This window comes from Melopsittacus undulatus, chromosome 5 (assembly GCF_012275295.1).
Source record: "Melopsittacus undulatus isolate bMelUnd1 chromosome 5, bMelUnd1.mat.Z, whole genome shotgun sequence".
In the NCBI taxonomy this organism is placed as follows: Eukaryota; Metazoa; Chordata; class Aves; order Psittaciformes; family Psittaculidae; genus Melopsittacus; species Melopsittacus undulatus.
In genome coordinates this window covers 80,204,257-80,231,477 of record NC_047531.1, presented here as the reverse complement: position 1 = coordinate 80,231,477, position 27,221 = coordinate 80,204,257, and the positions used below count along the sequence as shown (strand labels likewise).

Sequence of the window (27,221 nt, the reverse complement as noted above, 5' to 3'; positions counted from 1 at the left end):
CGCCTCTTAGTGATTTTTTTTCTGGAAGTTAAGAAAGGCTGCTTTATGATCCCCAAGACCTGTCTGGTGATCATATATGAACTCGTGTAAAATCTCTTTTCAATATATGCTCCATTTTGGTTATAAAACAAGAAAGCTGTTCTGGCTCCTGGAGTCCGGTTCCTTCTTTAGTACTTCTTTCATTGAGTGGTTGAACCATAAATCCCACTGAAAAAAGAAAAAGTATATTTTCCATTATAGCTGCCATATGGCCTTATTGTTCAGTTTTAATTAGCTGAGATGGCTGCATACACAATTTATTTGGAGTAAGGAAGGCGAGTGTGAGAGCTGGATGAGGAGGAGAGCTATTCTGGTGTCCCTATAGAGGCATGGTGTCTTTTTTACTCTCTTTAAATAGAAAAATGTGTAATCCTCAGAAAGTGTCTTTTCCACTACGTCTGTTTGGCAGATGTATGCATGTATGTTATTAAACAGATGCAGACGCTTCTGTCGTTTTAAAATAGAATAGTGTTGGTGTGCTCTTGCTTGCCTCGTTGAGCAGATGGATTTAGAGGCTTTGCAAAAATGGCAGGATATTATTCAGAAATTGTAGAATATGAGAAAGTATCAGGGCATCTAGGCTTGCAGTTTCTGCTCAATATATCTTCCCTGGAGTAGGGTTATAAAATTGTCCCGTGGGATTATTGTTTGCCTTTTCCCCTGTGCATGGCTCCTAGTATTAGAGTAAATTGGTTCCATTGGAAAGTTAGACAGGCTGCAAGAAGCTAACACTATAGATGTAACTTGGATCTGTTCTGAGTTTGGTCTGACAGGGATCTTGAATCTATAATTAGAATCATAGAATTGTTTAAGTTGGAAAAGACCTTTAAGATCAAGTCTGACTGTTAACCCAGCACTGCCATGTCCACCATTAAACCATGTCCCTGAGTGCCACATCTGCAGATCTTTTACATACCTCCAGAGATGGGGACTCAAACACTTCCCTGGACAGCCTGTTCCACTGCTTGACAACCCTTTTAGGAGAAGAAATTTTTCGAACAGCCAATCTAAACCTCCCCTGGTGCAATTTGAGACCATTTCCTTTTGTCGTGTTGCTTATTATTTGGGAGAAGAGACCAACATTCACCTCATTACAATCTTTCAGGCAGCTGTAGAGTTCTCCAGGAGAGTGATGGGGGATACAGTGTTAAAGACTTTATTAGCATGTACAGCCTTTCCCTTATCCACCTTGTCATAGAAGGAGATCAGGTTAATTAAGCAGGACCTGCATTTCATAAACCCATGCTGACTGGGCCTCATACCTGGTTTTCCTGTATGTGCCATGTGACAGCACTCAAGATGCTTCATAACCTCCTTCAGCAGCAGGGTCAGACTGATAGGCCTGTAGTTTCTTGGATCCTTCCTCTGTCCCTTCTTGTAGATGGGCACCACATTTGCTAATTTCCAGTCAACTGGGACCTCCCTGGTTAGCCAGGACTGCTGAGAAATGATTGAAATTGGCTTGGTAGGCGTTTATTGTGGTTAAAACCCAGGTGGTAACTCAGAACCCCACAGCCACTCACTCACTCCCCCCCCACCTTCTTCCTCCCTGGCTCCCAGGGTCATGGAGAGGAGCATCAAGAATGCGACTGCCACAGGCTGAGATAAGAACAGTCCGGTAACTAAGGTATAGCACAAATCACTGCTTCTACCACCAATAATAACAATAAGGGAAATAACAAGGGAAGAGAAGACAACCACTCACCACCCACTGACCAATACACAGCCTGACCCAAGCAGTAATCTGGGCCTTCCGGGTAACTGCCCTCAGTTTATATATTGGGCATGATGTGCTGTGGCATGGAATACCCCTCTGGTGTGGGGGACCCCTCTGGTCAGGTGTCCTGTCTCTGCTTCCTCCTGGCTTCCCCTTGTCCCTGCCAGAGCATGAGACTCAGGAAGTCCTTAGTCAGAGTAAACATTGCTGAGCAGCAACTAAAAACATTGGTGTTATCAGTGTTGCTCCCAGGCTGACAGTCAAAAACACAGCACTGCACCAGATACTAAGAAGGAGAAAAATGACTGCTACTGCTGAACCCAATACAGCATTTATACAGTCAGCACCATTGTGTGGATGCTATCCTGCCCCATAGGCTTGTGTGTGTCTAAGTGGTGTAGCAGGTCATTAACTGTTTTCTCTTGAATTATGGGGGCTTCATTCTGCTCCTCATTCCTGTCTTTCAGTTCACGGACTGGGTACCCAGAGAAGAGCTGGTCTTATTGTTAAAGTCTGAGGCAAAGAAGGTGTTACATATTTCAGCCTTATCCTCCTCCTTTGTCACTGTTTCTCCTGCCTGGAGACTGCCCATCTTGGGAGGCAGGTCTGCTGGAAAAGACCCTGGGGGCTCTGGTGGGCAGTGAGCTGCCAGCTGCCAACAGTGTGCCATTGCTATGAAGACCAACTGGGCTGTTATCCTGGGCTGGATAGCAGGCCCACAGCCAGTAGATTGTGAAAAGTGATAATCCTCGTCTACTCAGCACTCCTTAGATCCCAGCTGATGCACTGTCTCCAGGTTTGGGCTCCTAAGTGTAGGAAAGACATGGCTAAACTAGAACACATTTAGCAGTGGTCCAGATCTGTGACGAGAGCTGAGGAATCTGGGTTGCTCATCTTATGGAAGAGACTGCTTCAGGGAGATCTTTAATAAGCAGTATGCTGATACATATGAGGAGGTTATTGAGAAGGTGGAGTCAGGTTCTTCAGCATCGTGTATAGCAGAGGAGAGACAACAGGTGTAAACTGAAACATAGGAGGTTCAGTCTGGACACAGGGAGAAACCTTTCCATGCTGGGCACTATGAAGCAGTGGGACAGGAGGCCTGGAGAGTTTGTGCAGCCTCCGTTCTTGGAGGTCTTAAGACAAAGCATGTTAAAGCCGTAAGCAGCCTGGTCTGATCTCAGAGCTGACCCTGCTTTGAGAAGGAGGTTCAGCTAGAGAACTCCTGAGGTCCTTTCCACCCTGTATTAGCAAATTATCTTACATGGCTCCCTGGCAGCTTAGACTGTTCAAAGGCTGGAATAGGGACATTTCTTAAACAGCATGAAGCCTGTGGTTTAATGATTTATGAGCATGTGAATACAAGGGTGTGCAGTGGAACTGTGCTTCTCATCAGGGTCTACAGACTGTGAGCTCAAGTACTAGCAAAAGAACAATGTTATTTTTTCCTGCCTTTTTTGCCTGTCTAACCTTTTAGTGAGGAGAAGAGCATGGATTTCACTGGGTGGCCACTGCTATGGCTGCTGCTTTAGTGGGAGTGAGTTGAAGAGGCTGTGTAGTTAAAAAGCTATTTGGGGTTGACCAGAAGCTGAGCATGAAAGTTTTGAGATGTCTAGCCCCACTGAAACACCACCCGGTCTAAGTCATAGGACCTGGTATGTGTAAAGGCTTTAAAAGAGACCACAAAAAGCTAGAACTGCTTATCATGTAAACCTTTGGCGTGTTGACTAAGCAAGCATAGTAGTAGCTGCAGGTCTTTCTGGTACGTGGTGAAACGTGACATTTTCTTCTGCTTTGGAAGTGTTTTGATTTGATTCTTGGGCTGGCTGTTGTTTTTATGATTTTGTTTTGTTATCCCTCGAGAGCTGTGTTTGGGAGACTGGAGTGGAATAGCAGTCAGAGGCCTGGGCTCCATTCTTCCTAAATGGTCTTCAGCAGTTCCGTTAGGACATGGTGGTGCCTATTTCTTACTTAAACGTGGCAGAGTTAGACATCTGAATGCTTTTATGGCAGCTGCTATCTTAATTGTACTTTCCCTTTCCCCTGTGGACTGGCTTTTATCTGACCATGGGCTATGAGTTCCAGACTTTCTTTTACAGTGAGGTCTGTAGTGCTTATCAGTGAAGTGCTTGTCTTGGCAGGCTCCTCTGGTGCTCAAAGCAACAAGGAAAATAATTTTCCACATATGACTTGTTTGGAAACCATTGAGAAAAATTCTTCATAATTTGCATTGTCTGCTTGTATAGTGAGATATTTCAGTTCACTTTCAATACACTGCTTTACTGCCCTTGATGCGGGTAGGTCACAGGGAAGATAGAGCTGGGCACAAGCAACCTCAGTATATGATACTCTGAAAACTCTGCTGAGTGTTTAGGTTAAAGTTCCTAGTCTGGAACTTGTCCCTCCGCTGGTCCTGTGCTCTGTTGAACTGAAAACTAGTATTTATTAGCAAACCCTCAATATATGTGTTACAAACACAATTGCTATAGACGAGTGTTTTTCAGGGGTTTCCTTGTCTTTCTGGGTGACATTTGGGCAATTCCGGCAATTAGGCATGTGCACTTTTTGTGGTTTGCAGGATCATTTATCTTGGTTTATTCTTTCTGTAGAGTCATGTTGCACAAGCAAAAGAGTTGTTTTCTTGGAATTGCAAGTCATAGCTCCTTTCCATTTGTGTGAAGTTTCTTGACCTCTATACTGTCAGCTGGAGAAGACAGTGTCTGTTACTTCTTGTGCTCACCTGCCATCACTACCTTCAGAAGTGAGTGTTACTCTATACTTCTCTTGATATGTTCAGAAGAACAAGCAACACCAAATGTTTTCATGTTTACACAGTAGACTGCTTTTGGTGGTGGTTGATAACCTTTTCATGCCTTTGGAAAAGGGGTAAAGGATATGGGGAATGCAGGTAAAACTGCGCAGTTAACTAGGGGGCTTTCATTTGGGTACTAACAAATGAAGTGTCAAACTATGAGAAGGAGATGAAAGGAAGTCAATGGAGGGATGGAAATCAGCTCAGTTAGTTATGTGTTACTGTAAGCTGTACCGAGCAGCATGCATACTGAAATGCTACAGCATATTACAAGCTGACTTTTCCTTGCTCATCTGCATGAAGGGGAGCATTTTTCTGTTTCAGGCAGGGAGGACAAAATGTCAGAACTATGTGTTGGGAGCTGCTTAAAAATATCCTTACATGTCTCAGGCATGAAGAAAGGGGATTAAAAATGTGCTATTTTCAAAGCTATGGGATTGCCATTGTAAGGGCAGTGCAGGGAGACTGAAACAGAGTAGGTCAGTCAGCATGCTCAGTGTCCTACTAGATGGCTTTTCTATATTTGCACTTTAAATGACTTAGCCGCCACTGAAGATGGGTAACTTTCAGTGAATTATGCTCCTGTGTACTGACAACTTCACTTTTCACTTCTCTCATACGGTTTTTAAAGGACCAAAGGATGGATTTCTCAGGTAGAGGCAGTGTGAAAGGAGGTGGTCCACAAGAGTTAAGTTCTCAAAAGCATAGAATCCCTGCTGGGCTCTTACCCCTGCCTATGGTATGTGTGAAAAAATTATACTTCTCCACTGTCATTCCTGATGAACTTTGGCTTGGGAAAAGCTGGGATCTGGCACCATGCAGAAGCAAACCCAGGCTGCGCTGCAGAAGGAGCTACGTCAGGGTACAGCAAGTGGGTGTTAAAGAGACAGTGCACACAGAAGTGGAACTACCTTAGTCCATACGCTGGCAATCTTGACAACTAATTTTACCTGAAAGTCTGTCTGATCTGATTTCTCTATTCTGTTTCTTTCTGTTTAGTAAGTGCAGTCGCTTTGGCCACTTGCGTGTGTTTCTTAAATTCATGGAAATTAGTGTGACCTTTCCTATTTGGAGTAATGAAAACAGAGAGTTTTGTATCAGCATCACTGAAATTGAATTATGTGGAAATATTTTGTCTACATGAGCTTTTATTTGATTCTTTAATTTATTTGATTTCCTGAATTTAGATTCAATTATGTATGTTCTTCCTTTGAGCCATTTGCCTAATTAACCTTGCCCCTCAGGAATCAGCTTTGGTTCTGTTCAATCAAGTGCAATGTATCCCAGTCCTTAATAACCAGCATCTCTTCTGAGGACCTTGGAAATGTTCCATGACTTTTACTTCTCTAACTGCTGCCACTCTTGGCGTTGCACCCGTGTGCAGGAACAGCGCTGGAGAATAGGTAGGACTAATAAGAGGACAACAAGAGAAAAGGCCATAAGATAGTCTACAACTTAGCAAAGTGTTTCTACAAAGTGCATCTAGCTCAGGGCTTATGTTTTCAGTACTCTGCATCCCAAATGGAGATGAGTTAGCAAATCTTTATGACCATAATGAATAAAACTATGCATGCACTCACTGCATGCACCCAAAAGGATGCCTCTTTTGTGACTTCCTCCGATTTAAAAGTTTGAGGGGAACTTCAGAAAGGGAGACTTTATACCGGTGGAAACAAGCAGATGATGTCTTGCCTCCTTCCCCCATAGCTGAAAAAAGAAAAAAATAGGCTTTGAGACATGTTCCTATATGTGGAGGAGAAGGTAAATAGGATGCTTCCCTGCTGCTCTTAATCCTCTCTATGATGGACCCCCCCAGAATTAGCATCAGTGCCCTGCTGAGCATCAGTACATTACCACTCAGGAGACACCTTTTCTGTGCAGATGGGCAAGAAAAGGGTGATGTCTCCATAGCGTCACAGAGTGTCTGGGAGTTTTGAGCAGCTTCCCTCTTAATTTCACTGTGCATGACCTGCCCCACTCACTGTCTGTATGCACAGCAGCATGGATTTCCTCCCTTTGGAAAGAGCTTGGAATAGATGTTCCCAAGGAGGAGGTCAAGAAGGCTTTCAGGTTTTATATATAACATGGGGACTCTCATGCTTTCTGTTGCCAGTTGTGGGTTGGGTCATTTTGTGACCATGTCTTACTTCCTTCCAGAGTGCTAGGAAGAAGTTCTTGCAACCTCCCTTTTTGGTTTTGCACTTGTGCATTGGGAACACACAATGTTAAGGGTTTATGCTCCTTCCCTGCAGTTGTACAGCTGTGCTGAAACCACAGGATCACATGGATGTAAATCAGCCCCTCAATGCTAAGTTTATAGGTCCTGCAAAGTGATGGCTTTGCTGCAGGTGTAGGAAAGAGAACTGCAAAGAGAGAGCTGTGTGTTGGGGAGGATTGAAAGAGCATCCCTGAACCCAGGGAACTGCTCAAATGGAAAAAGAAAGGAGTGAACTGTTTCAGTTGCCTTCTGCCTGTTAGGCTGGGTAATGCTGTTATTCCCCCCCTTAAATGCTCAGTAGTAACCATCAATGATGAATGTTTTCCCCCTTTTAGTTCCATTACAGTTTCCTTTCTCCCCATGACAAATACTCTAATCACTCTCACAATATATTAGTATCCACGGATGCAAAAATCGGGGGATCAGTGTTTGTATGCCAATTTGCTTGATCATAGAGAAAAAAGATTTGTTTTGTCAGACATCTTTGAGTCAGAGCTGTTAAAATTGAATGCATAATTTGTAAAACAGCAGTATTTATGACTTAAATGCTTAATGCTTATTAAAGCTGTAGTAGTTGGTTTAGAATTTTATTAAAAGGACTTAAAAATTCACCATTGACCTCTTACAGGTTTTGCCTTGCCTGGCCTGGCCCAGCACAACCTAGCCCAGCCTAGCCTGGGTTAGCGTAGCCTAGCCTATCCTAGCCTGGGTTAGCCTAGCCTGGGTTAGTGTAGCCTTTTTTAGTCTGGGTGAGCCTAGCCTAGCCCATCCTATCCTGGGTTACCCCGGGTTAGCCTGGCCTAGCCTAGCATAGCCTGGGTTAGGTTTACTGTGGCCAGGTGGTTTAGCCTAGCCTGGGGAAGCCTCCATCCAGGGTGAGATTAGCTGGAGTGAGATTAAACCAAGTGAGATTGACCCGGGGGAGACTGACTCGGGTCAGATTAGCCTGTGCCAAATTAGCCCGGTTCAGACTAGCCTGGGTCAGATTAGCCCGGTTTGGATTACCCCGGATTAGCCTGGTTCGGATTTGCCCGGTTCAGATTAGCACGGTTCAGAATAGCCCGGGACAGATTAGCCCGGTTCGGAGTAGCCCGGATTAGCCCGGTTCAGATTAGCCGGGTTCAGATTAGCCCGGTTCGGATTAGCACGGTTCGGATTAGCCCGGTTGGGATTAGGACGGTTGAGATTAGGGCGCTTGGGATTAGGACGGTTGGGATTAGGACGCTTGGGATTAGGACGTTTGGGATTAAGACGGTTGGGATTAGGACGGTTGGGATTAGGACGGTTGGGATTAAGACGGTTGGGATTAGGACGCTTGGGATTAAGACGGTTGGGATTAGGACGGTTGGGATTAGGACGGTTGGGATTAGGACGGTTGGGATTAGGACGCTTGGGATTAAGACGGTTGGGATTAAGACGGTTGGGATTAGGACGCTTGGGATTAAGACGGTTGGGATTAAGACGGTTGGGATTAGGACGGTTCGGATTAGGACGGTTGGGATTAGGACGGTTGGGATTAGGACGGTTGGGATTAGGACGGTTTGGATTAGGACGGTTCGGATTAGGACGGTTGGGATTAGGACGGTTCAGATTAGACCGGTTCGGATTAGCACGGTTCGGATTACCCCAGATTAGCCTGGTTCAGATTAGCCCGGTTCGGATTAGCCCGGGACAGATTAGCCCGGGTCAGATTAGCCGGGTTCAGATTAGCCGGATTCACATTAGCCGGGTTCACATTAGCCGGGTTCGGATTAGCCCGGTTCGGATAAGCCCAGTTTGAATTAGCTCGGGTCAGATTAGGCCAGTTCAGATTAGCTCGGGTGACCCAGTTTGGATCATCCCGGGTCAGATTAGCTCAGATAAGATTAGACAGGTGAGATTATCCTACTGTGCTTAATTTAGTTCAGTTAGCTGAGTTATCTCGAGTTAGCCTTGGTTAACCTGGATTAGCCTATCCTCAGTTAGCCTGGGTTAGCCTAGCCTGGATTAGACTGGGTTAGCCTAGCCTAAGGTAGCTGGAGTTATTCTAGCCTGGGTTAGCCTAGCCTTGGTTAACCTGGGTTAGTATAGCCTAGCCTAGCCTGTGCCTAACCTGTGTTAGCCTTGGTTAACCTGGAGTAGTTTAGCATAGCCTAACCTAGTCTTGGTTAGCCTGGGTTAGCCTAGCCTAGCCTGGGTTACCATATCCTAGCCTTGCCTAGCCTTTGTTAACCTGGATTAGCCTAGCCTAGCCTAGCTTTGTTTAGCCTGGGTTAGCCTGAGCTAGCCTAGGCTAGCCTAGCCTGGTTTAGCCTAACCTAATCTAGACTGGATTAGCCCAGCCTAGCCTAGCCTGGGTTGACCTACCCTGGGTTAGCCTGGTTTAGCCTAGCCTGGCCTAGCCTAGACTGGGTTGGCATAGCCTGGGTTAGCCTGGGTTAGACTAGCCTACACTAGCCTAGCCTTGGTTTTCAAAGATTATTTGGAAATGTTGCTTAGGAGGAAATACTTTCAGCAGAGGCGTTTCATGAATTTGAATCATAGAGTTATAGAATAGTTAGGGTTGGAAAGGACCTCAAGATCATCCAGTTCCAACCCCCCTGCCATGGGCAGGGACACCTCAGACTAAACTATATCAACCCAAGGCTTCATCCAACCTGGCCTTGAACACTGCCAGGGATGGAGCATTCACAACCTCCCTGGGCAACCCATTCCAGTACCTCACCACCCTCACAGTTCTTTATCCACTGAGTGCTGCACCTATCAAATTGATGACACTCCAATTTGGAGACAAGGATGTCCTGTGGGACAGTGTCGAATGCTTTGCACAAGTCCAGGTAGATGACGTCAGCTGCTCCACCCCTGTCCATCAGTTCTGTAGCCCCATCATAGAAGACCACCAAATTGGTCAGGCAGGATTTCCCTCTAGTGAAGCCATGCTGACTGTCACCAAGCACCTTGTTGTTTTTCATGTACCCTAGCATGCCTTCAAGATTTTGAGGGGGTCTCCAGGCTCTACAGCAATAAAAATACTAAATACCCCTACTAATGAGTACTCTACTGCTTTTAAACATGCAATATAAAAACACTGGATGGGAAATACAAATCAGCTTCCATAGGAAGGCAAAAAGATTAATGATCTTAAAAGTGGTATTTTTTTAATCTGCTTGGTGATATGCCCATAGAGAGAAATCTGCTGAGAAAACACAGGATGACAGAGCTCTGCTGACCAGTCGGCCTAGAAAGTAAAGTATTATAAAAGTGGATTGCATAGCATGCTTTACACAGTAAGAAAGCAAATAATATGAAAGCCTCACCTTTGTAGTTATAATTTTATGAATACTTTAAAACACTATTCTTATCCACACTCTTATTTCTGTTGGTTGAGTGGGGTTTTTTTGGGTAGGGATGGTGTGGTGGTGTTGGCCAGCATTAGTGTTTGTCTACACAGTGAAAACTATATTTTTTACCTTTCTTATCTGGTCTCTGCCATCATGTGGCTTCTGCAACCACTAGTGCCAGCAAAATAGAGGATGAATGGCTGCTAGGGATGGAGGTGAAGTTTGGAGTATCCCTTTGTTAATGTCATGGATGCTTGCTTGGTGAAAACAGCTATATAACTTCCTTAAGACAATAATGAAAGAAATGAGAAACAGGGATTTACAGTGAAGTGATGAAGTTTGACTTTTAATTTTAGATCCATAGCTCATTATGTGCTTCTGTTAAAGTCTGCATCTTTCTTCTCTGCCTTGCAGAACTTATTTTGAAGGATTCCTAGTTAAGTATTGCTAAGTGAGTGTCAGACCTGTTGCAGAAGGAGACTAAAACAGATGGGGAGCAAATGCTGAGATGAATTCTGGTCTGGTCTTTGGTAGCTGTGAGGCTTGAATGGGATTAGTGTGGCTGCTGGAAAGAAGGCCTGAATGTTAAATACAGTTGCTCTGTGTTAGTACTGTGGTCTCACCTTGGCTTTTATCACTCTGTTTATGCCCAGGCAGCTGTGGATCAGCTGTGGCTTGGTCAGTTGCTATCAGAGCCAGCTCTATACCACAGGGGTAGTCTATCTGTTGAGTTATTCCAGCAGCATAACTGCTTTGCTGGCTGTTGTGTTGTCCATGGATGACTGATCAAGGTCAGGCTGCCCAGTGTAGTAGTGGCTGGGTGAGGACAGAATCCTTCTTCCTCCTTGGCAGCTCCAGCACTGTACTTGCAAAGACCTGGAGCAGAAAGCTGGTTCAGCACGTAGCAGCTTGCTTTTTGCAGGATTTAGTTTCTTGCTGAATTGAACCCACGTAACTGGCTAAAGGCCTCTCTCCTTAGTAATTACAGAGTCTCATTTTGTTTGGTTTGGTGTTCAGTTACCAGTGCTGGTGAAGTTGTCAGCCATTCGTGGCTGCTGTGGTCTGTTAGTGCTCCTCTCTCACAGGCTGCTGCATCTCTGCCTGTTCCCATTCTGCACCAGCACACCCCTGCTTTGATCAGGAAGGCTGGTACATGTGTATGCATTGGCCAGATCAGCTGTAGCCACATTGATATTGGCTATCTCAACACAGGTGTCACCCACCAAAAAATGCAGATCCTTTTCTGACACCCCTATCTCCCCCCAGACAACTTGATAGTAAGATAAGACTTTTCATGGGTGAAAATCTGAAAGCAGTAACTCACCCTCACAAACAAAGCTCCAGCTTCTCAGAAGCATTTCCAACTGGCTCAAGTATTGAACATGCTGCTACTACACTACATATGAATTTTATCCCTGGCAAGAATAAAAGGGAGATATCTGTTCTGTCAGTCACAGAACAGACTATCAACTGTAGAGGTTTAACAAATCTGCATAAGCAAGTGTGGCCTTCTCTTTGCAACTAAACTAAAAGCATTATTGCAGCCTTTTCCTAAAAGTTGCCTTTAGCTTTACTTTCCCCCTTTTTAGGTTTTTCTGTTTCTTTGAGTGGCAGAGCTTGGCCATTGTGATTGCCTTGTGTGCCTGCTGAGACACATAAATAATTTCCTTTATTACCACAGTTCTGCTCTGAATGCAGTCCCTTGATACAGAACCTTTACGTGGATCTGGTCAAGTCTTAGCATTTGATCTGCCTGGGACCATTAATTCTCTATTATAATTAATGGAGGCTTTGTCTTTCTCCTGCAGTCCCTATCAAAAGATCTCAGAGCCTTTTGTAAATGTTAAGCGATTAGTAATGCAGTAGCAGAGTTGCGAGTTGTGTGTGTGTTTTGTCTCTAGAAAAGAGACAAAAAGTCTCAGTGTACCAACATGCATTATGTTTGGGGATGGGTTTGAAATCTTTCAGTACAAGCTTTTTTTTTTGGAAAATGCCATGTTTTGTAAGACTTTTTTTTTTAATGTTCCTAGAAGGCTACAATTTTGAAGATGACTTTTTGTGAAAGAGTTTTAGATGTCAGGGGAAAATCTTGTGTGTGCATGGCTGCATATTAGTCTGTGACAGGCAAAGAGGAACAGGTTAAGAGATAGACACCGAAGGGTCTTTACCCACCAGGAACCCCCTGTCTTCTGGTCTGACACCTTCTGTGGGAAGTGTGAGCTCCAGCAGATGGTGAATCTTCTATGCAAAGGTCAGCAGCTTCATCAGGGGGATTTGTCCTGTGGCTGCATCTCACCTGATGTGTGAGTGAATGAGGGCTGTGTCACTGGTCTGAATGGTGCAGAAATGATTTTGAATGTGGATTTTCTATTTTGCACATGTTTCTCTGAGCTCTTAGGATATGAGTTGCAGGTAGGTGAGTCACTGAAAAAGTGCAACTGGTCACAGTTTTGTCTCTGGGAAGAGCAAGGAAACTGGGGAAGTAGTGAGACATTGGGGGCAGGAAGAGAGCTTCCCATGCAGTTTGAGTTATGGGATCATTGCACATTTCCCGTCTGTGTGCTGCTCTGATCCAAGAGGATGACAAAGTTACTTGGACAAATCATCTGTAATGGAGCCAGGGCTTACAGAGCAGTCTTATAGCCTCTAAAATTAGGGTTTCATCACGAGATGAAAGTGCATCATGTAAAAGTTGTGGTCAGGCAATGCCGTGGAGCCAGCTCGGCGCTGGTTTAATGTGCAGGAAAGCACCATATCCAGAAACCCGTGATGAGCGTCACAACAGCTGCTGCTTTCCGTGGGATGGGATTCAGCCTTGCAGTCAGAAATAACTACAGCTAAAATTAAGTAGCATTTACCATCTGTTTTTGTACGAGGCAGAGGCTTGCAGTCAGTTTTTTAATAACAAGGCAGTGAATGGTAAGGACTTAAGACACCAACTGTGCTGTTGTTGATATCTTTTAAAATACACTAAAATCATTAAGAGTGAAGGTAGAAAGGGTGAAATTGTTGACAGTTCTTTTTCTTTTAAAAAGGAGAAAGCGGGGACATCTCTTCTTTTTATCGCCATCCTGCTGACTTTAAGGCCATTTCCTGTCTTGTGGGGAGATACTTGACAGCTCTGGTGGCAACTTTCTGCAGCTGATTGCTCCTGTTCTGTGCAGTTTGCCTGTAATCCCATGCACAAGACAGCCTGCCTGGCTTACAGATGTAGTGCTGTAGAGCCCATGTGTATGTGATTGGCTCATTGTATTAATTTGTTTGAAAGGCCAGCACAGCTTCCAATGTGTCTAAATCATGTTGACTGCTGACACTGCCAAGAGATTGTTAAAACATTGGAGGGCTGCCAGGAACCCTTGCTGCTTTCCTGGGGACCGGGAGAGAAGTGACCTTTTCTTCATTAATTTGAATTTCTGGTTTAGGGAAATACTCAGGGTTTTTGCTGAATGCCTTGGCCTCTTGCCCATCCGGTGTTACGTTTGGATTCTGATGGTGCTGGTGGATGGGGTACTGAAATGGTTCAGAGGACTAGTGCTGCCTGTTAATTGGGGATTGGCTCCAAGAAGAGACCTGCAGCCAGAATGGAGGGAGGCTCTAGCAGACATCTGTGAGAAATCATAGCTAATTCTGCCAGATACCTTTCCAAGGCATCATCCCTCTGTGCCTGTAGTTACACCTGTTTTGTTCTGTGTAAATTCACAGCTGAGCCATATAGAGCATTGACAAATTTTACATTAAAGCTGTAACCATTTAGCAGAGTGTGTGTTGGGGGTCAGGGTAGGGGTAAAGACTTTCCATGATCAGGAGAGAATTCCCTGGATGATGGGGCTGCTCATACTAGTTCTGCTGGCATATCTGAAGGAGACCTTTGCCCTGGTGTGGTCTTCTGCTGGGAGCAAACAAACTGGCCAGGGGCAACAGATACAGGAAAGGTGCTGCTTGGGACCAGTCTGGACTAAGTGATGATACACCAGCCTGTATTCAGTTTCCTACCCCTTCATGTCTTCCTCTACTGCAAGTTTACTCTGACCGATGTATGAAATTAAATGATCAGGCTTAGAGGAAGATGTTTTACACAATTCTCATTTGGAGAGAAAAGAGCAATTGCAACACAACAGGGGAAGATGTTTTCTGTGGGGAAAGAAGGGAACTTGGGAATGGGCAGGTGAAGAGCAGGCAGTAATGCCTCATGTGGAACCTATCATGACTATCACCTGTTGTGCATGTGTATCTCTGCTCTGCTAGTATAAATGCCCTCCTGCATGGATGGCTCATTTGATGGGAGGATCTGGAATAAGTCTTTACAGCAAAGCCACAGTTAAGTGAAAGAGCTTGGTGTTTGCCAATTGATTAATATCCATAATCTAAGTACGTTTGGGTTTGTGAAAGCATGGTCTGAATGCTGTTCTTTGTTGTAAATTTTCATTGAAACACCTATCAGTTTCTACCCTGTTCCTCCATCCTGGCTATTATTTTTAACTGTCTCCACTTGCTTATTGTGGTTTCTCTTTTTTTTCCAGTGTTGTGACTTGGTTTCCTTTTCCTGCTTCTGTTTCTTTGCTCAACAGTGATAAGCAAATACTGGGGGAAGCAAGCAGGATAAAAAGTCCTCAGCATTTGTTCAAGCACAGCCTTGAAAGACTTCTGGGGTGCTGCAGGTGTTGGGAGCACCCTGGAAGACTTCTGCTCCTAAGCCCATTTGCTTCTCTGCTTCTGCTGGCTGTTGATCTTTGAACCTGCGTGCTCCTGGGCAGGCTGTCGGGGTGGGGAACTAAACTGTGCTTTGTCCAGCAGGTACAGATGACATTCTCAGGAAGCTCCTTGAAGAGAGAATGTCATCTTCGAGGTGCCTGCTCTTAGGGGGCCAGCATCAGGCCAGGCGAGACAACTGTCTATCTGCAGAAGCAGCAAGGGTAGGGAAGGATTCCTGGCTAGGAGTGCATGGCCAAGTGCTGTGTCCTCCCTCCTGGCCCCCCCGCACACATAGCAGCTGGAAGGCTATCTTAGTGCCTCCTCCTGTGTCACCATGCCCGAATTAACGCAGGTCTGGCAGTCCCGAGGTGGTAGCCCCTTATCCAATTGCTGCCACTCCTTCAATGTTCAGACGACCTGTTTGGTTAATTTGTGACCTGTTTGTGCTGCTGGGGCCAGGATGGCAGGGCTCCTGTGTAAGAGGCGCAAAAAAGGAGGTAGGAAGCATTATGTTTGTAGCAAGGTCTCTTCATAAGCTGTCTGCCTAGGATGTGGTGTACAGGCTCTTCGTAGGCAGGGCTGTCCCTGGGCAGCAAGCTTTGTGGGGGGGCTTTCTGCTGAAATAACTGTGTCTTGTTGCTAGCCATAGCAGAGGATGTTTTGGTCTTGCAGGATCTGGCCTAGCCAGAATGGATCTGAAGTGTAGGGGCTTATCTGGCTCTTCATGTTGTGGGGGATGGATGCTTAATACACAAATTTGTATTATTTTTTTCTTCTAGCTTAGTAAATTGCTCAGAAACAAGGTATTTTTGTTAGGAAGGGTACAGTTCATTTTTATATTAGAAGAAAAAGGAGCAAGTATGTAATACTCATTGATTTGGGGGAATAAAACTAGTTTAGCTGCATTTGAAAGTATTCTCGCTTGAAACATATGCAGCATTTTATTTACATAGCTTACACTGAAGACAGTACTATGTATTCACTGCCCAGAGGAGCTTAGCAGCTCTCTTCTGCATTTCAGAGCATTAGGAACAGTTATGCCTTGACCTTATTGAACGCTTGGCATTCCCCAAATGACAGCAATGCTATGATAATGAAAAGAGAGTTAAATCTAGAAACAAAGCCGGTACTTCCAAAATGGGTCTGATTTAAGTGGAATTTTGGCTGTTATAGTCCTAGCAGGGTTTAAAATATCTTATTTGCAGTCTCCAGTTTCCACATTATTTTTTTGTGCCTCCTGGTGGATGTATTCCCGTTGGTATCACAGTGTAGGAGCCGCTCCAGTGGGAAAGCTCTAGTGGTGTGTGATGGAAACAGACTGGGTAAGGCATGTTGTTAGAGCTTGTTTGGTCTGTTTCATGAGGCCTCTTAGCTCCCTGACTTTTGTTTGAAGAGTTTTCCAAGAAAACCTGAATGAGTGCTGAAAAGGAGTAATTAAGAGTTTCTTTAATAACTCCATTTAGTAAGGGCATTAAATCTCAGCCTGTAGACATTGTAGATGAGAGTGCTGTTCTGTTACCTTCCCTTTGCATACGAACACGATACAGAAAGCAGGCTGCACTTACTGCTGGCAGCCCCTTTTCCCCCAGGCTTTATGCCATAGTAGCTGTAACCAGCTGCTCTAACGTGGTTCATAAGCCATAAGGTCTCAAAATACAAGACTGTTGTTTGCTGCTTGTGAGGATTTAAGTCATGTTCAATTTAGTGCTGTGAACCAGAATTACATCTAATTAACATCTTGGAACAGCAATTAAGAAATGTGCTAACTTGTTTTAAGCACCTGTTTCAAGTATCTGTGTGAGAATGAGTGGGGGCTGCAGTTTATTCTGCTTCCTTCTCCTCCTCTGAGGCAGTAGGATCTCTGTGTCTTCCCTTCTATCAAGCAGGATGTGATTCTATGATAGGAAAAAGCAAGTACTGGTGCAGATTTTGTTACATTTGCAGGCTGCATGCAAATGATTAGCCTGTGGTTTGATTTTCCAGTGGGAAAGGGGAATAGTGACTGTGCTTGAAAGAAGGGCTTGTTGGCATACTGTGTCTATTAGTTAACTGTTCCTTCTTTTTTTCCCAGAAAAGCTTGTCTAACAGACCTTATTTATTTGGAAATCTTTGTTTTTCCCTGAAAAGAGTATGGGACTTGGACCTCTCCCAAAGAAGACTGCAATACCAAAAATTATCTTAGCTCACACTGGCACAGAGCTGTCACTGAATAGATGTCACAGTGTCTTTGTATCTCCTGTTTTAAAGGCACGTATTTCAATAGCTTAGTTTATGACAAATAATTATTATCAGAGTTTATGGGGAGATGTGCCTTGGAGAGTGTTAAAGTGTTAATAGTGTTGCTAGTGGTTTTCTTCCTGATAAACTCTGTGAAGATAGTGGAGAGTTATTCAGTACTTGTCCTCAAGTTTAGTTGCTCCCATGTGACAGGACATAGGGAAGTATTTTAATACCCATTTTATTGATGAAGGGTACTTTACTTACTTCACCAAATGAGAGTTTTAGGTTTAGGACAAGAGCTTGAAATCACAAATTTCAGATTTGTGTTCACCAGATCATGCTACATCTATTTTTAGTCAGTGGCAATGCTAGAATTAAATACATTTTCATCTTTATTTAGTAGGTCTTGCTTTGATCCTCTGAGACTTTTAATGAGGCCAGTAGCGTATTGCAATTCCTGGTGTTCTGCAGCTGGAAAAGGTGGTGATGTCTGGGGGTCATGCTGTCAGAAAAGAAGTTTGTTTTTGCAGTTTGCTGTCTTCTATAGGTCTGGGCCATCCTGCAGACAAAACTCATCCCCCTCACTTTTGGAGAAACAAGCACTCTGAGGTTGCTTTTACCACAGGATTGGGTTTCTTGCAAAATATTTCCAGCCAGTTATGTGGTAGCTTGGTTTAATAAGAAGCTATAAAAGGATGTTACTTTGATTTTATTTTCCACAGTGGCTGTGTTTCTTAATTCCACCCACTGTGGTCCCATTTTGAAATGGATCTACCAGATGTTTTCTCATATTATGAATACCCTCTTCAACCCCTACATATTTGCCAACTTTGCATTTATTACAGTTTTTCTTTCTTTTTTTCTGTTTTGTTTTGTTTTTCTCCCCTCTCTTCAGTGAGTGACCTCCAAGAAGAAGGTAAAAATGCCATCAATGCACCAATGAACCCAAGCACTGTGGACATTCATCCAGAAGACACACTATTAGGTAAAGTATTCATGCTACAGAACTCAACTACGCGCTTGTTAATGAAGGTGGCCACTGTGACCCTCATATCTTTTGTTTTACTGTTGAATGTAGATTCCTGAGTTGAAACTGTGAGAATTTGACAGGAGAATTGAGAACTGTTGCATGTTACATATAGACTAGAAATTAGAAAGGTCTAAAGTGAAATTTAAAGAGCAGTGCTGGCTTTGCAGATACACATAATCTAGTTTATGGGAAAGGTTATGGGTAGTTTATGGAAAAATTGACTTGTTCAATGAATTGGCAGGGAACTTGAGTTCTTCTGTGATCATGCTGAAAGTAGATAGAAATTTTGCAAAGAATTAGGTGGAAAATACTGCTGATTTTTTTCTGCTTAAGATTTACTTCAGTTCCATTAACCCATTGGCCAAGTGCATCTCAGACATCCTTCTTTAGGAAGGAAACGGTGTTTTTTCTCTCTTTGGATAGGGAACTGAAGTGCAGAAGGACCATCCCACAGAAAGCCTATAGAAGTATGTGTTGTTGTTCCTGAGACTGCCTTGTCTCAATGCACATGCTACTCTGAAATAGTGGATGCCGTGTTCCTACTTGGGTTACTGCTGTCAGTTTGTAAGTGACAGTGAAGCAAAATGGGACCTGATATTGGATGAACAGGTGAACATTTTAGGCTGCTGAAAACAGTAATTAAATGTAATGAGGATAGAAGTATGTAAAACAAGCAGTGCTTTATAGAAAGAAGGAAAATATTCAAATTCCTATTCTCTCCATCTCCCTGTGTCCCTATAAGAGCAGCAGCATATTTTAGTAATAAAAAGTGTTTACATATTGTTGGAATAAAACATTTCTTTCTTGGAATTAGTTGAAGTAAGCTGTCATGAAGGCAAATAATAAAACAGTAAATTAAAATTAAGAAGAATTAGTCATTTAGATTTTCTCATTAGAAAATGAGTAGAAAATACAAAGTACTGTTCTTCTGGGAAGTGAGCAAAGTGTTGATTGTGTGGATCAGGGGTGTCTCCAGTTACACCTTCTGGGTACCGCTAAAGCTACATATGACTTCAGAAGATGCAGGGGCACTCCTAAATGCCTCTATGCAAAGACATGACCACCGATGAACCTTAAGCAAAGTTCTTTGGTGAAGAACATTATGGGTCAAATCTTATTCAGGGTTTGTTAGTGTATTTTGGGTATGTAGTGGTGTTAATTCCTTAAGATTAGACTGTGTGACTCATCCTAGGCAGTAATTAGGAAGTAAAGGAAAATAAAATAGCAAAAGAATTCACATTTTTCATAGTTTTTGGAAATTTGTCAGGTATATTCAGATAGCAGGGTCTTATTTTTTAATCAAGATAAGGGGGCCAGGAAAATACTTAACCCAAATTCAGTGAAGTCTGAAGTAATCAGTTAGATAGTATAGTCTGTCTTGTGTCTAGGATGTGCAAGTGTCATGTTCCCCATCTGACAGCAGTGAAGTGTAGCACTGCAATAGGTAGTCACCGTAGTTTGGTCATTGTCAGGTTTTTAAAGGGTTCACCTCCGCAGTGTGGCAATGGCCTGACCAATGGTCATACTGGAACCCCTCATTTGTTGTCATGTTGGAAGGAATTGAGAAACCAGTAGGAAAATAGGATTCCTATTGAATCCATCAGATTTCTGTATAACTATTTTAGCTCAAGAGATGTGGATCTCCTTGTGTAGCTGTGGCACTGTCACACATCTGTGTGTTCCTGTTGTGTAATAGCTAGGGTTTGCTTTACACTGAAAGGAGCAGATCTAACCTAGATCACAGCTACCACTTGGCTACAAAAGGAGCGAAAAAGAAGGGTGTAGGCAGAGGTCTGCTACTTGAAAGCAAGCACCAGAATTTAAAATATGAGACTTGCTCCATGTGCTTCAGATATCCATATCTATGGTAGCATATAAGCATGTACGTGATGCACATGTCTGTATGTGCTGTTGTGAAGGTAGTTGTGCTGAAGGCTGTTTGAGCCTTCTGAGCTCAAGTTGATTTTGGTACCAACAATTCTGTATCAAATCATCACTTCTAAAAATCAATCTTTATATTCATGCCTCTTGCGGTTGTTCTGTTGTCCATTGGAGAGCATTTCTTACATCTCTTCATCTCCCAGCAACAGAAGAAAAAGAAGACTTTACACCTGAGATTTATTTTATGTTCATCCCCCATGCACAAGTACAGCTGATGTAAACTGGGGTAATTTTAATTCTACAGCTTAACCGGAGGCTAAAGAATTCATGCACTCAGGGTTGCATGTGGAAGTTTCAGGGAAAGCAGAGGGCATAGGCACAGACTGTCTGCCAAAGTCTTACCAGTTGCACTGAGTGTAGTGCCATAAGATTCATAACGGTGTCATTTGGGACAAGTATTTTCAAACAGAAATTAAATAGAAATTGAGGAGAAGGAGAAAAGCAGTTGACTGCACTTTTTGGCATGTTAATATGAACATGCCCCACAGGTTATAGAGGACAATAATTTTCCTGAAGTATTCTGCATTCAGTAAGGTCTGAACTTGGGAAGTTCAGTGGAAACAGTCTTATTTTAGGGAACTTAATCTTTCTGTGTAACTTTAAAAATGTCTAACACTTTGAACATCCCTTGCTAAGATGATGACTAGGCACTGCAATCTTTTGATCAGCTGGCAAGCCACTTTATTAGCAATTATTGCAGTATTTCAGCAGTCTACATTTGAAGTGGGTCTCACCAAAGTTTCCCATCTTACTTGTACAGAGGAGAATGAGGAACGCACTATGATTGATCCTAACTCGAAAGAAGACCCCAAGTTCAAAGAGCTGATCAAGGTAAGAAATCACTGTTTTATCCTTCTTCAAAATTAGCGAGCCATAGTCATTTAGAAGCGGATTACCAAGAATGCAGTCGAGGAATTACAACTTGCTACTGAAGTATATCTGTAAAAACTGAGGTCATCAACAAGATAAGGCTAAATGTAATGAGTGTAACAAGAAAAGGCAGAATATCAGAGTGCTTGTGGTAGTTACAGAGCAAACTCTATTGTCCCTTTATGTCCTTGTGATTATCGCAGTGAGCATCAGTGCTTAGCTTGAATCTACCTGTAGTCACTGCACATAAACTTAGGTTCCTTCTGTTGATGAAAATGGGGAAGGAGTTTTGGAAAGCATTGGTGAGATTTCAGAAGAAGCGAGACTGAAATGAGGAAGAGCATGGTAAGCAACAATGAGGAGACCTCTGGTGTTACAGGAAAGTTGCCACTGAGATTCTTTTTGTCCTGTATTCTGTTGTGGGGTTTTGTAAAGAAAAGTCCTTGTTTTGCCTGTGTGCAGATTGTCCTGAATCTGTACTGCCAGTGGAGACACATGTGCAAGGTGTTGATAATGGTGTTCCAGCTGTGCTGATGTGCAGTGTGGCTTCCTGCCTCAGCAGTCCTCGTGGTTTCTGCCAGGTGTAATGGAGAAATTGAGGGACTAGTGTTTAGGAGAACCTTTTCTATGCAGTATGTTTTTGAGGTTAACATAGTGAAAACTTGAGCAGGAAGAAAAGGGATGGCAATTTTGAACAAATTGATCCCTTTCCAAGAAGCGTTTGTGCTTGTGTTATACTTCTCTCTACACTTCCTCTCTATTGTTTTTAAATTATTTTTAAAATGTATTTTTGTTAGAAACAACAATGCAGCTGGATGGGCCTGAAAACTTTGGGTAGTGTATACTGTCTCCAGATAGAGGTTGGGCTGTGGCACATTGCTTTCAAGAAACCTTGTGCACCCTGGCTCCACGCGTCTATGATTCACACCACACCTCAGCATACTGCTCACCTGGTACATCTTTAAAACAAGCCCTTTGATCTGTTATCAACGCTGTAGTAACATGCGTAGAATTACAAAACCACATCAAACTAACTTCAGCAAGGAGCTGTGCTCATATTTCTTTGTTATTCTAATTTACCTGGAACACACTGTGGTTTTAAATTAAGTGAATTTGCATGTTCTTTCTTTGTTAGCACCTAAATCCATTAATTCCCAGAAGGTACAATGGTCTTTCACTACTCTTTCAAAATCTATTGTGGTTTCTTTGCTAGTGGAACAGTGGTATTAGCATAAATAATTCAGCTGAACTAGAGTTATTGCAGTGAAGGAACCAGATGCACTCTAGATATATCTGGACTTGATACTGATACTAGAACTGTGTTTAAATTGGGAATTCTGCTACTGAATTTAGTGTGAGTTAATGGGTCTTTCTTTGGTGTCATAGTCTAGCAAGGTTATAGTTTCCTGTTTAAAAACCTGAAAAACTTCAGAAGGAAGGAAAATTGAGGTAAGAGCAGCACTTGTGAATGTGTCCAAGTGCTTACAGTGCAGAATCATGCCCTGGTTTGCTACACCAGTTTGCACTTGCATAAAGAGAAAGGTATCATCAGTTGAACAGGAGCAGATGGGGTAGGGAACAGCATGTAACTGGATCCTTGGGATCATCCTCAAAGAAGAGACATGTTCTGCAGAGTTCCTACTTGGAAATTATGTATTTCAGGTAACTGCTAATCATGTATATACCTCTTAGCAGTTGAGAGGTCTTACAGAGATTCAGCTAGAGAAATATTTAACACTATATTGGTGTGAATCTGTAAGGCAGGGAGATGTTTGCATTATGTTGGCAAAACCTATTTTATGCCACAGAGTTTGGATAATGCAAAATATTGAACAATTTATTCTTTCCTTTCTGTTGTTCAGTAATTAATGACATTTTCCAAGAGCCCTAGTGCTAGATGAGAATTAGATGTGCTAAGTGCTATACAGCAGCAGCCAGGAGAAAAGACTGCCTACCCCACAGAACTTGAAATGAAAGATCTCCATGGACTAGGAAGGAGTGAGGAGCTGAATAGATTAAGGTTTTTACAGTTCAAACTAGTTCTCTCTTTTCCCTCAGAGAGGAATGTGTCAGCAGCAACAGAGCCTCATGCTTTTGAAATTTGGCAGTATGACTTAGTTTCATTGGTGCCAGCCCAAAACTCTTTCAGCACCAGAGTTAGATGTGCCAGTGGTTTGCCATCATTGATTTTGAGTGTTTCTGTTCTGTCAATCATCTGCAGTTAGGTAAATGGATCCCAGTGCAAAGCAGCAGCAGAGATATATGTTGCTGACACTGCTTGAATATCTCTTTGTCTCCATAAAATATTGTTTTAATTTCTGTTAGCTTCATGCTATAGGAATTCTATGCATAGTGATTGATCAGTGCAAGCTTATGTGACTGTTTCGGAGAGATTTTGAAAGAGTTGTTGTAACTCTGGAGTGACAGATTGTGTAGCATTGTGGTAACAAGGAGGGACCAACAGGAAAAAAAATCCCAAACAATAAAAAGCCTCATTTCTCACTCTTAAGAAAACAAATATATGGTGAATTCCTTTCTTGAAGGCTGCTTAGTTTGGGATGCTAAAATATGTGCTTTAAGTCCTCTTACACACATGAACATCATTAGGAACTATAATTATGCCTCAGAGTGTTGTTTTTTATCATCACTGATGGTATTCTAAAAATAGTTAATCACAATTTGTCATTATGACGTGTTCAACTAAGTTCCCTCTGTGTATAAAAGCATTTTTTCCCTTACTTCTCCTGCTCTGTGTGTAAGCAAACACAGTTTGGTACATGGCCAAGGAGACCTAAAGGGAAAATTCAGATCAGGGAAAAAAAGATGAGTTATCATTTTATCTATCTATCTATCTAGATAAAAATAATTTACTCATAAAATCTCTAATTCTGATGTCTGAAATGTCTGAGCTTCTTTCACTCATTGCCCCATATTTGCTAATTGACAAGCAGACAACTTACTTAAAGTAAGCATCTGAATTATTGGGCTCTTTTGTGACTGGATACAGAAGTGTCATGTGCTTTATTGCTTTTTCTACAATTACTGACACAAACCAACCAAGGGAACTTTATATATTTACTAGAAACTGAATTTAAAACAGATTCACACTAACCCATAGACTGGAAACCTGACTCTGAAGTATACAAGAAAGTGTTTGGACTTCCTTCTAGCTCTCTTTTGAATACTTAACAATAAAAGGAAGCTGATCTGTGTGTCCTTTCCTCATTGTTCATGTATGTTTCTTTGTGTATTGGGTGTAAAGGTGGAAGGAATCTTTTCCCCCACTTTATGGTTCAGATATGGCTGACAGGTAAAAGTTTCAAAGGCTTCATCACTGGTTGTCATCCTAAACATAATTAGGGTTAATAGGCTGTAAGAATTTAGCTGGAGACTTTGAAAATATAGCATTTCACAAAAGTGGCAGATTTCATAGGGTTTTATAATGTATTTTGGTAGGAAGAGTCTGAAGAAGAGCTTTTACTAGTTGTATCAAAAGTTTTAGAACAGCAGCTTGCAGGAATTGGGTCCCATCTGAAAGCACCTTGCCTGACAAAAGGGAGCAAGTCATAGTTGCAAGATGCTTTCCGTCCCTGCAGGGACTTCTGTGAGATCAGGTGACACTGCAACGACTTTTGGCTTTTAAAGCGTCATCTAAATTTAATGCAGATCCAAACACTGCTGGTCTAGATACTGCCTGAAATACATAAACATTCTCATTTTGTAGTAATGTCATTCACTGTCATAGAAATTATGACCTTTTTCCATGTTTAATTTTGTGGCTTTTTTAAATTCACTGTGGTAAAGAGGAAACCAGAATAAAGCCACTGTCCTTTTGGTAAGGTTTCAGTGTGAAAGTGTGCTTCCTAAACGCTCTGTGGTCTGCTTTTGAAAACAAGAAACCTCTTTGTTTACAGGCTGCCAGTGCTTTGTGCTTAGTCAGTAGATTCTAGGCTGAATTATGAATCTTTAATATTAATTTCCATGCTCAGCCCTGAAGCCAGTTAAGCTTTCATACCTTTGATCCCTGCTTCCTAATTTTCCCAGAAGTCAGGGGTAAAAAGGTCATGGAAATCAGGGTTTTCTTTCTTTGCTGCTTTTGGTGACTGGGCTTCCTGTTTTCCCATTGGGCCAGATGTGTTCATGTACTTTGTTTTTCATTTTGTTCATTACTGTATAGTGGTGACTCTGGGGTCATTACACCTTTGAAGTCTGCAGGTTAACTTTGAATGTGCCTCACTAACATGGAAGCAGAACAAAATCCCTTCACTGAGCTGGGGAAGTTTGATGTAAAAGCCCATGTTGCATGAGCTAAAAAACAAACCCCTAAGTTGGACAGGAAGACTCATTTTTCCTTCAAGATTTGTAGCACTCTTGTTTCAGCTGTTTGCCTCATGGTGAATTTCAGTTTTCAGCTCAGTGTTTAATAATGCAACATGGCTCATTTAAGCAGACATATACATTTGCCCTTAAAGTGATATGATAAATCGATATGTCAGAATTTAAAGCACCACTGGATATTTTACAACTACAAATGCATGTGTCTGAGCATTTGACGCAGTTCAAAGATATTTTATGTGAGTATGGATGGATATGCTTGAAAGGACAGGCTTGGTTTTGAGGACATGGGGATATTGTGTCAAAGTTTTAAAATGATGCTGCTAATCCCCTATACTATAAAAAAATACTAAGAAAAGCAGCTTTTTATGAAATATATGACAAATTAAGTGATGTAACAAACATTTCCATGTACCTTCATGCTGCTTTGTAGTCTAAAGCACTGAACAAGAAAATGAGTCTCAGGTACATTGAAGATTGTTAGCTACATGTGATGTCTTGTGGTAGCTTCACCAGCCATTGTGTGTAAGGAGAGGCATGGTATTAGGGCTGACAGTGGGAGATCAGGCTTTGCAATAGAGTACTTCCTCAGTCCTCCATTTTTTTTTACACCTGTTATTTAATGCAGCAAATGTAGCCCAAGCTTAAAAGGCAGTATTGAACTGCAGCTGTATGAAGCACAAGCACAGAACTAACGGAATGAAGACAGGAGTGTGACACCAGGCAGGTTGAAGTCAAGTATGTTTTCATGCACGGGAAAAGCTCTCTGCATCTTGTCTGCTTCCCCCAGGTACCCTGTGCCTGTATCAAGCTGTTTAATTTTTTAGCCATTCAGGTAATTGAATATTTTCTGCTTCAGTCTTTGCATGAAGGAGCAACTACAAAGAATTGGAGACCTGACTTTCTGTGAGTAGAGAGAGCGTATTTCTGTATGTTTGTCATTCCAAGAAGCATTACAGTTCTTTAGTTCCCTTGTGCAGAAAGATTTTTCCAGGTTTCTAATTAAGACATAACCAGGAAGTCAAGAGGTGAGACAGCAGATTTTGGAGTTTTGGCGGGTTGTGTTTTAATTACAGCACTTGTCAGTCTTCAGGGGCTTATTCAAGGGCTGTTAAGAAAAAACCTACAAAACAAAATCCACTTGAATTTTATTTATTTTTTAAATATAAATCTCAAATTAGTCTTTTCTAGCAGAGCTAGAGTTGTAGTCTGAGTACTAAAAAGCTGGAATGTTCTTTGGGATATTTTTTCTCACTCAGGTGCTGAACTATTAAAATAATAAGATAACTATGGCTAGATCTTGTTTGATTTGTATCTCTTTTATGTTTTGTCTTTTTTTTTCACCAAAAGTTTTCCAGTGCTAAATTTCTCTGAAACATTTAAGTAGCACATACGGTAAATACTTCCTTTTTTAATACACTGTACCCAAAGCCTCTTTGTGATTCCTGTACATCTACACTCTTGGAAATGGGATGTTGGCTCCTACATTAGGAGGTGCTTCCAGATTTTTCTTTTTATTTCCTTGGCATTTTCTAGATTCTGACTTCAATACCATACAGCACAGGACGGACAAAAAAAAATGTTTATTAATGGTTTCAAATGCATTTTCTTTTTAGACACAGTTTAGCAATCTGAGTCTTCCTTTAACAAAGTTTCTGAGGACTTCTGGAAATCAGGCCTCTTCCTAGAGGGACTATAGTGGAGTCTGATTATAAAATTATTATTTCAGCTAAACTTCAGGTAATTTTTGGAAGTCTGCTCTGTAATTCTCATGGAAGACCTAAGTCTCCTATGACTTTGATTTCTTCAGTTGTTTTTCTGTTGGTGTCTGCATGTGTCAGACTTGTATAATTTTGGAATTGGGCAGTCACCTTAGAGACTCACTTTTCTGTATCACTGGTGACAGTTTTCAAGGTGAAAGATGGTATCCTTTTTCTCATTGTCTTCCAGCTGTGGTAATCCTTCACTAACTTGTTTAATGTCTCTCTCCAGCCCTTCACCATGAACATTCTTCTACCCCCTGAAAA

At 42.3% G+C, this 27,221-nt stretch overlaps 1 protein-coding gene across 1 annotated transcript in view; it reads left to right on the top strand.

Moving 5' to 3' along the window:
* The window catches only part of PARVB (parvin beta), a 64,628-nt gene that overhangs the window by 9,285 nt on the left and 28,122 nt on the right, over positions 1-27,221 (top strand). Inside the window, exons 2-3 of the mRNA XM_034062940.1 lie at positions 17,914-18,003; positions 20,750-20,820. Coding sequence (XP_033918831.1) covers positions 17,914-18,003; positions 20,750-20,820 — 161 coding nt within the window. The remainder of the gene's footprint in view (positions 1-17,913; positions 18,004-20,749; positions 20,821-27,221) is intronic.